Source organism: Perissodus microlepis, chromosome 1, assembly GCF_051167445.1.
Source record: "Perissodus microlepis isolate ML-2025 ecotype Zambia chromosome 1, ASM5116744v1, whole genome shotgun sequence".
Lineage (NCBI taxonomy): Eukaryota > Metazoa > Chordata > Actinopteri > Cichliformes > Cichlidae > Perissodus > Perissodus microlepis.
Genome location: NC_140461.1, coordinates 21062786 through 21076508, shown reverse-complemented (window position 1 = coordinate 21076508; position 13723 = coordinate 21062786). Strand labels below are relative to the sequence as shown.

The 13723-nt window shown below is 41.6% G+C and overlaps 1 protein-coding gene across 9 annotated transcripts in view; it reads left to right on the top strand.

The window, feature by feature from the left end:
- The window catches only part of sox6 (SRY-box transcription factor 6), a 128863-nt gene that overhangs the window by 99767 nt on the left and 15373 nt on the right, over nt 1-13723 (top strand). For all 9 annotated transcript variants that reach the window (XM_084934846.1, XM_084934804.1, XM_084934836.1 and 6 more), the window contains 3 exons: nt 3288-3437; nt 5482-5659; nt 5846-6033. In XM_084934846.1, coding sequence (XP_084790972.1) covers nt 3288-3437; nt 5482-5659; nt 5846-6033 — 516 coding nt within the window. The remainder of the gene's footprint in view (nt 1-3287; nt 3438-5481; nt 5660-5845; nt 6034-13723) is intronic.

Genomic DNA, 13723 nt, shown 5'->3' with positions numbered 1-13723 from the left:
TGTGTTTAAGACAGCGTGGCTATTAGACAGTGTTTAGACAATGTAAAAGAAGATGTTGGTATATAAAATTGCAATGGCTTAAAAGCAGTTTCCCTATCTAATATATTCAAAAGCCACAGTTGGAAATGTGCAATGCACAGTCATTGCTGGCAGCAAAAAATCTGACAAATATCTGCCACTATATTTTCCACCACATATTGCCACGCTACAACTCATGTCTTTCTTTGAAAAAAGAAAGACGCACATTTGTTTTTCATCAATTTCTCATTAAAAGACAAGGCTTACACTCCTGTGTTTGCAGCAGGAAAAACATTCACTCCATAAATGATTATATTGTGTACTGAGCTATCAGCTTTGTTATTTCACTAAACAAATACAGGGCTGCACGCCCTGATTGCATATCATACTTTTGAGATGTCTAACATCATCAGCAGAGTGTGTAATCTCAGTTTAATGTCACAGGCAGAAAAGTGAACCTCCCCGTTTAACCTCTGCTGCCTCCAGAGGGCTCGTTTTTAATTACCAGAGGCTAACAAGCTGACCTAGGGCGTGTTGTGCTCACTTTGAATCTATGCTTGCTGAGATCTGCTCTGCTCTACTGGGAAACGAGGAATGATGGGGTCAGACGAAGGATATTAGGTTATGTGTTTGCCTTCTGATTTATATGTCCTGTTTTTGTTTTACTTTTTATATTATTTTGTATTGTGATTGCCATACATGTACACTTTTAATGGGACTGGCATGTTTTTCTCCTGCTCATAGAGAACATAAAATAAAATATTTATCTCTTGCCAGTTCCTAAAAACCCCTGATTGTAATCCCATTAGCTAACATGTTCATTTTGATGTTTACATTTGCAAACTGTAGCTCATGGTGCTGCTTGTTTTTCATGGAAATAAAAAGTGTTAAGAATATTGAGGGTCCTGATATTTTTAAAAGGTTTGACTGCTCCTTCTGTACTCCAGTGTTGGAACACTGACTTTCAGCTTGACCCTCATTACCATGAACCTCTCTCTACGCCACCTGGCAAGCAGTTTTGAAGAAGGGGTTATTAGATGTGAGGGCGTCAACTGAGGGAAACAGGCAGATGTGTTCAGCTCAGGGAGACCAGCTTTGGCAGGATACATCAACTTTCTGACACCAGAGTGATTGTTGTCTCCAATTGAAATACAAAGCCAAAAACGTCTATAAACCCTACCAGACTTAATACTGAAAAATACTCACTGAACACTGACATTTTTCCAGTTTCTTCTTGTACACTGTATAGCAACTTAACAGATTTGACTTTCCCCTTGATTGTATTTATTGTTCTTTGGTTCATGGAGGGTTCCTGCACGGGCTTAAGAGTAGCCGTTGCTTCTCACCCTGTGGCATTGACCTGCTAATCAGTACTAGCATCCTGACTGTGTGCAATTTGAGGCAAAGTCTAATTATGTTCTTTTTCCGGGACAATAAAATTCTTCCCACACAAGGTCAGGGGCATGCCCATCAACAGGCCTGTTAGCAAACATCTGTCCAACAGACTCTTCGACTTAGGCTTGCATGTAGCCTAGAGTGATAGGCAGTGAATTGAGAATATGTTCTTTCTGTCCACTATTTCTTTCTCTCTCTGTTGCTAACCCCACCATCCATCTCACCTCACCTCACCTCACACAGATACACATACGCCGACACAAAGAGTGCCCTTAACAGTGACATTAACTAAGTCTAGCTCAGATGAGAAGAAAATAGAGTTAGGCCCACTCCTGTGTCCGATCCTTTCCGAGACAAAAGACTGTTTGTGAGGGAGGTGGAGGCAGTGCTATCATTGTGGGAACATAATCAGTCTGTCATTTCCGCTGCCCATGTGCTGTTGTTATCCCTAGGTCCCCTGGAAGAATGGACCTTTTGTACTGCCGCTTATGTGGCAGCGATAAAGTTTCTTACAGGAGCACATATGTGTTTATATCTGCAGATATGTGCATGGACGTAAAGTGCTTTATTTGGTCTAAGTCTTCATTTAAACTGCCAAAGGTGAGGACAACAGGGCCGGGTTGCCTTTTCTCATCCAGACAAATGTGTTCTGTGTTCGGCCAAGCAAACCAGGAAATGAGACAAGGTTTGTTGATTGGCCAGTGGAAGCGAAATTAGATTCTCTCTGACAGCGCCGTCTGACTGCATAACACAACAAACCATAAGGTTTAGCTAGTCTGAGGATAGCAAGGCAGCAGGGGAGTTAAGGGCTGCTATTTGTCTGATGAAGTGAGGGCTAAGGCTACGTGGAGTAACACATTTTCTCAGACAGTAGCTCTATTTTACAGACCCCTGCCATTTGCAGCAGGAGACAAAACCCAATTTCATCACTTACCTGGTGGCCAATCAAAACACACCTCCGACTGAAGGAAGCCTCCAGTGGGAGTGCTGGATCTGCAGACACACAGAAAAGGCACGAAAATGATCATTTGATTTACAGTTAAATATTATAAATTTTGATATCAAATCAAGAGATAAAAATAGACAAGTTGATTTTAAGATACCGAGCCATAACTTATAAATTACCCTCCAAAATGTGATGCATTTGGCTCACGCTGCCTTTTTATGCATCCAATCCCTAATATCAGTGTATTTAACCACCAGTTCAAATATTTGCCACATTATCAACCTCTTAAATTGAGCCTTCAAAGTTCAACTCTATCTGAGGCAATGTTTTACCATTTGCACCATGCTCTTGGGTAATAATGTCACCAGCAGCTGAAAACCTTACTGAATGAACACCAAGAAATATAAAGTGATCGCATCAGTAATTCTCTGTAAAGATTTCTAATCTTTTATAATGTGTGTTTTTAACATTTTCTGTGATGGCAATCCAACTGCGGTTGGTTGTGGAACGGGACCGTCTCACATTGCTGTGTACAGACAAAACACAGACCAGAAACTTCTATTGCAAGTTGTGTAGAACTAGAGAAACGAGAGATCTTTGCTAACACACTTGCATCCAGTCGGCAAACTTTTCTCTGTGATGAGTGGAAAATAGGGGCTCCAAGTATTTGAATGAAAGCCATCTCTGTGTGGTTTTTAAGACTGCTGTCTCTCTCTGGGTTCAGCCTTTGAAATACAGTTAAGACCTTTGATGGAGGTTCTCTGCCAGCCTCATGGAAAGAGAGGAAAGACGTAAAAGAGAGAGGGGAGATGAAGGCAGACAGAGAAGCAGAGAGAGTTCTAGGGAGAGGAAAAGACAGAATATAAAACTTTGAATGTTTGCTGGATTTGGATGTTAACGCCTTGCGGGTTTCTCCACCTCTCTACAGCAACTGTATGCTGCCCAGCTTGCCAGCATGCAGGTCTCTCCCGGAGCCAAGATGCCTCCACTCCCCCAGCCACTCACGGCTAGTGGGCCCATTTCTCCGTCATCTCTGAAGAATGACAAGAGTTCCTCCAGCCCTATCACTCAAGTCAAGGTACAACCCTCGACTACTTCAACCAGCCCACCCACCAACCCAGGCCTTGAGTGGTACTTGACCTAGCCTAGCCTATTTGGTGTTGTCTGAGTAAACTAGCATCTATAATGTTCAGTACTTCAGTATTACACCCGGCCGTTGGTGAGCCCAACCTCTAACAGACCATCAATCTCTGGGGCTTTAACAAGGCCCTCTCTCTCTTAACCAGAACTCTGTGGAAATGGTTGCTATAGCTATGGCAGCTTCAAGCCAGTAATTTGTGGAACACGTGTTTTTTTTTCTTTCTTTTTCACAATGAAAAGGCTTTTCTTTTTTTGTAACTAAAATGGAATAAATCTCTTACCACAGTGCTATACAACTACTGAGTAGGACTGACAATTTTTTTCCCTTGTAAACAAACTAGGATGTGCTTTCTGCTGCTGTATGGCACGGCTCCACCAGACCTCCATGCAAAGGAAAGGCCGCATACATCATTCCCGCTCATTAAGGCCATAATCAGAAACATACGCCCATTTGAAGTAGTTTAGTTTAATAATATCACAATGGAGAAAAACCATAAATCATGCCTTCAAATAGCAGGAAAGCACTCCAGCTTTTTGTTCATGTGCTTGCGCTCACACACAGCCAAAAACACACACCCATTCAGGTCCTCTGCCTCCAGGAATATCCATCAATCTGGCTCAAGTATATGGATGTCAAGTAGTGCAATGTTAATACAAGGCTAATTCTAGTCCAAATATTACCAATTATGCCAAAATTAAGGACTTCAGATAACATGAATTATTCATAAATAAATGGATGGCAAACGTATACTGGCATCATCCCATCCCCATCCACAGTCCGATGGAATCAGATTGCCTTCAGTTTTGTTTGTCTGTTTTCAGCTTCACTGCATGACAAACTGTTATTGGCACAGCAATAACAAGGCCTTGGGGCAGTCTATGGTAGAGCCATATGTTTGGACAAGGAGACACTTGGGCTTTGAAAAATACTGTTAATGACAGCATGAGCCCTAATCTGATTTTAAAAACTGATGTGTACACCCATGCGACTTATCCTGAGCAGTGTGACATTTTTCTTGTGGCATCTTTGAATTATTCCCATTTACAATCATTCAGCATTTGATTGTATTTAAGAGAATCTAATATACACATTGTTTCAGGTTTTTTGCCCAGTTTTAACTTACAGAGAAGTTTGTTAGTCATCTTGAGATGTTTTATATTTGTGATAATCAAATATTTAACTGAGTAAATAATATTTTTATTCAAATTATACATAGAGCATAAAAAGTGCGAGCACTTTAATATGTCATTATTAAATACCTGGCCTCTTCGGGTACCCATAGATAAAGCATTTTTGTTCTCAAATGTCCTGTATAAAATGCATTTGTCATCTTATATCAGTAACTGGTCTTCAAGGCCACAACCAGCACAAAAATACAGCACCAAGAAAATCTGTGCTCCCTGACCTCATCTCAGAACCACACTACACATCATATTTTTTAGGAATAGGCATATCAAAGCATACGATAAAACCAAGTATGCACAAATGAGGAATGAAATTAGAAAACAAGTTAATGAAGTAGATAATGTAAGTCGACATCTGATGAATGGAACAGCTGTCTTTGATCATTGGCACCGCTGTTATCTGGTCATTATTTATTCTTCGAACCAGAGTGCAGACACAGAGAGCAGGGAGGAGGAGAGGGAGAACAGATGAAGATGTACAGAGAGACAGAATCTGCTTTAATTAGTGTGAACAAAGGCGCTGGGCAACTGTGAGGAAGCTCACAGTGGCGCAGCTCCTAAGAAAGGATGGATGAGAGGGGATGGTAGGAGAGGGGAAGACGAGAAGAGAGGAGAGGGGAAAAAGCAAAATGAGGGAGGAATCAGGGAGGAGGTGTAGGTCACAATAGGGATTCTGTAATTAACCAGAAACAGAGGAGAGCTGTGCTGTCTGGAAATCCGGAGCTCCTCCAAAAGGAGGAGGTGGGAGCACCCATTAACATCTGTCTTCTTTCATACTCCTATCTCTTCTGCTGTAGGAGGAGGGAACACAGCCCCTCAACCTGTCTGCTCGGCCAAAGACGACAGAACTGATCAAGTCTCCTACGTCCCCGACACAAAATCTGTTCCCCGGCAGTAAAAGCAGCCCTAACAGCCTCATGAGCAAGGGGGGTACCCCCAGCCCACTTGGAGGTCTGGGCCGGGGATCTTCTCTGGGTAAGACGTCAGAGTGTTTCCACTTGACAAACACAGATTTACTCTGTTCAAACATACACCTACGCTATACACTCACATCCAGGGAGACCAGAGTAGAAAAAACGTTTGTAAGGCTGCATTTTGGTTGTTTTTCTTTTCTTTTTTTGGCATGACGTGCTAATTTCACTCTGCTCTGTGTGCATGCAGATATTCTGTCCAGCCTAAACTCTACCGCGTTGTTCGGGGACCAGGACACAGTGATGAAGGCCATCCAGGAAGCTCGGAAAATGAGGGAGCAGATCCAGAGGGAACAACTGCAACATCACCAGCAGGGCATGGAGGCAAAGCTGTCTGCCCTCACTTCAGTGGGCCTCAACAACTGCAGAGCTGACAAGGTTAGCACAAGTTTCATGTCATCTTTCTCTTTTTTTTAATCCCTGAATCAGGTCCTCTCTATTGCAGGACTTCTCTAAAAAGGAAAAAATGTTAGTAGCTGACCACAAGACTGTTTGCTCTACCTGCAAGTAGCAGAGGAAAGAAACTATGCAAGAAAGTGGAACATGGCGATTTTGCTACAGCATTAATTCTTAAGACTAATCATTTTCTTTAATCCAAGTCCAGGGAGGTCGTAATGATAACAGCTGGCATAGTTTAGTGTGTTCATGTATGTTTACTCAAATTAGCATGAATATGTTTGTGTGTGCGTGTTTAGAAGCTTGTGCGTTGCCGGTGTTGGTGTGAGGGCCATGACAGGCCATGGCACTGCCCGGTGTGGGTTAAGAAGACTCTGAAGTCTCTGCCCAATTAAAGCCGACTTGCAGCCCTCTCCGTCCCCTGACACGGGATGGGGTTGCTTTGTACCAGGAGCACACACTCCCAGGGATTCCCTTTAAAAATATCTTCAATCGATGAGTCAATCAAGGAAAGAAAAAAGCTGTCCTCCTCTCTTCAGCTTGATGCCATGTTGCCAGTTGGCTGTGAGGAGCAGGCAGAAACTGGGAGCGATGCTCATTAATATTTCAGCACCTGACACTTTCAACCAACAGCCTCAACTAGGTCAATGTATATGTAAAAAAGTCAATGAATATCTATTTTGATTTCCGTCTAATTTGGTGTTTGGAAGATATCACTGTCTATGCAGGTGGCAATCAACTATACTCTTACTGAAGTGAGGCAAATAAACCGATGCAGCCCATCGAGGCGACGGAGAGGAAGCACAGAAGCATGAACAAAGATAAGAAACTAACTGAACTGATCAATCTCGTAATTCCCCAACAAAAAACTCAAATAGGTGTGACTTAATTTAAGAGACGAACAGGTGTGCCGCCTTCCACAAAAGATTTGTGAGCTTTTATTTTATTATTTTAGTTACATTGTGACACATTAAGCTTCAAGCACGAGTGTTCAAGTACCCTTTAGTCATCCTCAGTCACAGGAGCCGCCTCCCTGCGTCACAACTGAGGTGAACCTGTGGTCAGCCAAGCAGTTAATTCTGGCATGACAAGAAAAGAGCAGAACAATGGCTTAATCAACAGACTGCACACACCTACAGCTACACTGTCCGTGTGGTATGTAGAGCATAAAATGTTTTCACTTTCTTTTTAGTCAGTTTAAGGCTTTTTTTGTTTTCTTTCAACTTTGCACTCAGCTTGTGATCAGCCAGTTTTAGAGCAATAATCTGAGATTGTAGAGATCCTTTCTTTTTGCTTGAAATAATGACTCATTCCTCACCAAAACACCTTTTGTCTGTATTTTTCAGCACTTACTTGTTTATGGCAGTAACAAAGTGAATGTATAGTATTCAATACTAGAATGTATGAAAGGCAATAAAGTACTATTTAGAACAGTTGGATCGCAGTATTGAGGCTATTTAGACCCATGCATGCCTTTGAAAAAACTATGATACCCACCTCTTTTTGTGACATATCAGTCCTGTTAAACGGCACCTTAACTGAGCACACCCTTGGACTGCCTCCTACGCAAATCATAGTGAGATATTGTCACCTCTTGGTTTCAGTGACACTGGTCCTATTAGGATGGTGTAAAATTAGATGCAGGCTTTATCAAGTCAGCTAAAAGAATTGCCCCATCATCTTCATCCTTTGGCTGTAATAAAGAACAGTCAGTTGTAATTCAGCAGTGAAATGAGAGAGAAGCCGAGCGGGTCTTTTGCTGATACAACAAGCCAGCAGACTAGAATGGTTCGAATAGCCGAGATAAAAGCTTTCACTTTGGTCAGTTTCAGAATATTAATATTTTAAGAAAGCACCTCACCTGACATAAATATGGCGTGGTCTTTAATAGCCCCCCTCCCAGTCTCTTGTTTGGAAGTTTATCAAAGTGAGAGCTTACATGAAGAAGATTCTGGAAAGGTAACATAAATGGGATTAAGGAGAGGTTAAGATCATTCAGTGTGGCTGTTAGAGGGGGATATTAAATATTGATTTATCCCACTGTAATGACCGGGCAGAGGAGTGGGTCTAAGTGCTGCTTAGAGATGGATCAATTCATCTTTTCATATAAAGTGTATCTGAACAGTACAATGCATTCCTCCCAAACCTTTATCACCATGACTCTGGCGCTCTCTTTCTCCCTCTCCCTTCCTGGCCATTGACCTAGGAGAACACTGTGTAGATCAGCCTCTGTTCTACGGTATACAAGGCTTTAACCTGAGGACATGTAAAATATTCATGTTTTACAGGAGCAGATTTTCCTGCTTGTCTTTTTATTTGTCTGTTTTTACTATATCCCATCAGTACAATAAAACCTTTTACAACCCTTCTGCAATTTGCCTTTTTAAAATATTTATCTATAGGTATTATTGTCTGCAGAGGGCAATTACTTTGTTCCATTATTTACCATCTCTTCCTCACACAGTGGAAGCTTTTACCTAGAATGCACCAGTATGCCTGCAGTCATATACACTACAACCAAATCCATTTGTAACCATTTGAATTTTTCCCCTCTATAATGCACCATAGCTTCAACTGGACATGCTGTTTTTCAGGGTCATATGAACCATAAGAAGCATCTGTGTGTATATGTTTTTACTCAGATGTTGCATGCATGCATTTTTGACCTGAGGTACCGCCTGCTAACACATTTCCACTGACTCAGCAGGACAGAGCAATCATTTCAAATCATTCATATCAAATGTTCAAGCTGAATTAACACATGAGAGATGTAGAAAGCTAAATATTTCAAAAAAGTTTTCAATAGTAGGCTTGTATCGCCCCATTGTGACATATACTGCATACATCTACATAAAGAAGTGATAAAAGAATTTTCATTTTTATGTAATTAGCCACATTAAATAAAGACCAAAAAATCTAAGTGGAATTCAATACATTTAAAAACTGGCCAAGTGTACAATCAATAGTGTAATTGTCTGGAAACTGCAAACTGCCTGTTAATGAGCAGAGGAATTCCTATTACGAAGAAAGAGTGTTAATTGAATTTTCAGCCTTAGTCATTCATGACCATGTGACAAAAGTCATTTTATACATTTCATCTATTATGTGCACACACACACAAGCAGTGTACTACATACTGTTTGATCATGTGACTAAATCTGCAGTTTTTTTCATAAGTTGTGCATAAAAAAATCTCTAAAATAGGAGCATCAACCTCTTTTGCTTGAGTTCCAATAAACTGTAGCATGTGATGTTCTGGAGGTGTCAGATAAAATATATTCCTCTGCTGACATGTCCCTAACCGGAATCAAAAGGGGAAAGGTCAGTGCATTAACCTATCGAACTGCCCTTTCTGCCCCACAACTCTCCTCTCCTCAGTATTGATGACTACAATTGTCCATTTCCCGTTTCCCAAAGCTCAGCCTGTAAATATTCAAATGAGCTTACACTGGTGCTCCAACAAAATCCAGACTCCTAACCTATTGGTTATAGTGGTTATACTGTTCCCCCGTGTGTGTGTGTGTGTGTGTGTGTGTGTGTGTGTGTGTGTGTGATGCCAGGACTCTATTCAGGCAAAGCCCTCACAAAGACTTTGAATATAATCTTGTCTGGTTTGCAGCCCTGGAAGCAATTTTCTGCTCCTTTTCGACTGCTGTCTTGGAAATTGCAAACCAAGGCATTTTGGCTGCAATGTAAATCCTTGGCATACAAGGGTTTGCCCATCCAAATTAGATTATGCTCCGCTCCCAGACACTGGCTGTAGCCAGCAAGTGCTATTGTGAAGATTGCTTACATTAATGCTTTGTCCAATTGTTCAGCTCAGTCAAAAGAATAAAAAATAATGTATGACTCGGGATAAAATGCGCCTGTGCATGGTGTGTGTGTCTGCGGGCTCCTGTCCCAGGTCAAGTCTTTTGCTCTCCTGCCTCTTCCCCAGAAAGACATCAAGAGTCCATCTTGGTAGGGTCATTTGGCGATGGTGGCTCCATTATTTTCTACAGTTGTCATCTAACATAGTGCATTTCTGGCTGGCTACAGTTGATTAGAAATGCTGCTGGCCCTGGTGGCTAAGACCTGTGATGCTGTAGTCACCACAAGGCACATTCAACAAAGGATGAGGAAAAGAATAGGCTACAAAGAACCATTTATAGTCTATGGTATTGTTGCAGTAGGACCATGATGGCCAGAGTGTCCAACAAGTCTTGATGTTTTGTCTGGATGTGAAAGGCATTTTGGTAGAGCTGCAGTTTGTAATATCCTGCTGTTGGTAACCTGAACAGGTTTGATAAGGCTGGAGATTTAAGCCCAACTTAACATCGAACATTTCTGGTTCATCAAGAATCGGAAATTCGTAAAAGTACATGTTGTCACCACAAATTACCTCAGCGGTGCGGCAAAGAAAATAGGAACTGAACACCGTGTTAGAAATGTTTCGCAGCTCTCAGATTGATACACAATTTATGTTTCAGCACGCGCGGGCTGAATTGAGAATGACACAGTATTGCGACATTTTCCTTCCAACCACATGTGTAATGTAATAACATGATCAGAAAATGTTCATAGTAGACATGTAGAAGTAAATAAACTGTTTCAACTAAATTTCAAACTAGCACTGAAGGGTCACACTATGTGGGTTTGTCTTGTTTTCACTACAGCAAAAATGATCTTGAATAATGAAAATGCTTTTTTTTTTTCACAAAAAAACGAAACTCACAGAAAGCACACAAGAGGTTAGCTTACAAGATGTTTAAGTGGTTTAATTTAATTTAATTAAAGGCCTTTTAAAACAAATGGGTTGATGCCCTGGCAGTACAAATAGGACTGGAATAGCCGGCCATCTCCGCTCTGTGTGATGTTGAGTATGACTACTATGGAACAGATGCCAGGCTTTTGTGGCTGCTACTGTTGATTCTGCTGCTGCCTGCATTAGCCTTAGCAAAGGGACATCTATGGGTAAAAAGAGAGCAACAGCCTGCATGAAAGGCACTGTGGGTTTACCGCATGGCTGGATGTACTTAACATTTAAATGGTTCAAAACTAGCAAAAACTACTGGAAAGCTGCAGACTTATAAATAACCTTACAACTGGTTACAATACAAATACAAAACAGATGAGGTGCTGAGCTGTGAGAAGCTGCAGCCATGTTAAAGTGCAGTCTTTGTCTGCATCAGGACTGGGACAGATTGTTGAGGGCTTTAGTGTGAGACCCTCAGTCTTCACTCAAGGACTAAAGACCACAGTGGTGACTGACACTTGATACACAAAGCCCTGCATTGTGGTCAGGACTACTGCCTTCAGCTTGCCACATACCAGGTGTGTGATATAACTGGAGCCAGTTCAGCACATTATCAAATATAAGCGGGAGTCCTGTCGCTGTAAAAGCTTGAATCATGAGATCTTAATCATATACAATCAGACACTTTCCAGTGTGGTGAGATTTAGTTTAATGGGTCTCACCAAGTGCAGTTGTAACTGCTCTCAGAATTCATAATGGGACTTAAATTTGTCATTTAACTGTGGTGTGAGAAATGTAAAGTTTCACTTACTTATTTATTTTATTTATGTAGAAGATTCAGTTTTCATTTCACAGCCAAACCCGATCCTCCAAACCGAGCTGACTTCCAAAAACTGCACCACAGTTAGTTTTCGCTGTACTTTTCTTTCATGTGTATTTGACCAATCCCGATCCATCTGGATTTGCCTTTGCCTTTTTGACTAAAGCTATTTGCAAAGGAGAGAGTGAAGGAGTGTCAGGATTGGCAATGCGTTGCCTAAATATAGGGCGGAGTAGGCACAATGCACAGGGCCGTCCGCCACCCGCCTCTGCCCAGAATACACCCTGTGGGTAGAGCAGCAGGCCTCCGGCACATGTTCTGCGGCCAGCCAGATTAAAGCTTTCCTTACAACACTGACAAGGGCCCTTTTGGGCTCCCTCGCCCAAGACGTTACACAAACTTTGCTATCTACCCCCTTTGTTTTCTCATCTTCCTCTGTGACTCAGTCTCCCTGTGAGTTCCCTCACAAGCCAGCCATGTGCAACTGAACAGATACATGTGTTACCAAACTTTAAAGACAAAAGACTGCACAGGCAGGGCAGATGATATTATTGTGGGTGGCAGTTCTCCACTACAGCTCTGAGTGCACTGCTATAATTTTAGTTGTGGGGAGGAGAGCTGCATGCTGAAGTCATTTAAGGGAGGGACAAGTTGCTTGCCAGCGGTCGTGGTCAGAGTGGGAGGGAAATGATGTGTACTGTTATATCTTTTGTTTCCTTTCTCTTTATCTTTGTCTATTCACACCAGCCTCAATTTGTTCTTATTTTGCGGTGTTTCAATACATTTTCCTCAGCTGGCCTTGTAGTATATATGTTTGGTTTTTGCTACTTTTAAAGCCATATATACATATATATATATATATGTGTGTGTTTGGGTTTTGTTTTGTTTTTTTTAAATATTGGCCATATACTGATTGGCTCCCTCTTTCAAAGTCTCTCCCTCTCTTTCTCTGGCAGGATGGCTAGCTTCCCCAGATACTGCATGTCCTTTGCTACTTCTCTGTGTCAGAGTGATCAGTAAAAATTTAATGACACTATAAAATAATAAAACTGCCATTAATTTATCACAGCACTTGATGCGTGTGCAGTAAAGAAGCATTAGTTCACTGAATCTTTTCCAACCTTAAAACAAAACCGTGATGCTTTGCGGATAATTTACAGCCCTAATTTCCAGTCTATTTCTAATTCACTGATATAAATTATGGAAATTATAACCAATAAGTATATTAAGCTCAGTATATAAAATTTTATGAAAATTTGTGGTACCATATTGCACAGATAGTCTGATATTAATTAGCATAGCCCACAGGAGGGGAATACTGCAATTAGACCATTACATTACAGCATGTAAAAGAGGTTGTATAAAGTATATGTAGATGTTTTTCCACTAACCACAACCTCCCCTTTTCTTTTTTTCCTTTTTTTTTCCTTGGGTCAAATTAAGTAAAGCTACCTCAAAGACAAGAGCTTCATTCAGTCTTGTCCCAGGCTGTCTGGTGTGCTGATGCTCACTAATCATATGACTTTGTGCGGTGGAGAAAGAAGTTCAATGCTGAGCTAGCCATTAATGAAATTCATTGACGGATGGTCCCTGTTCTCTTTCCTTCTCAGCCCAACATGATGCTTAATGATCATGAGTTTATAAAAGGACTTGATTGATCAAGAGGGAGCAACGAAGCGCAGAAGAGGGACGAGATGACTACTTTATTACAGACACACACACTACCCCATGAATGCCGCGTCTTCCGAGCAGACTGTCCAAGTAGCATCTGAAGCAGCACCATCGCCCATCCAGCTAATCGCACTTCAGTCACTTTGTCATCAGGCTGCTAGCTTCTTTCATTAAGAGCAATAATGTGGCTGGGTGATGAATGCGCGTCTGTGCGTGTGTGCGCGCGTGCTTGCTCATGCATGTGTTGCTTTACACAGAATGTGACACAGGGAGAGGCACCATACTCCATCTTCGCTTTACAAAGTGTCCTCATGCCCAGCAGGGACCACCACATATGTCATAATTAGAAAACACTTAAGTAAGCAAAGGGCCGTCAGATAGACAGCCTCTAATCACAGGCCATAAGCAGGTAGTGGTTAATTGTACATCAGAATCACTCAGCTGGC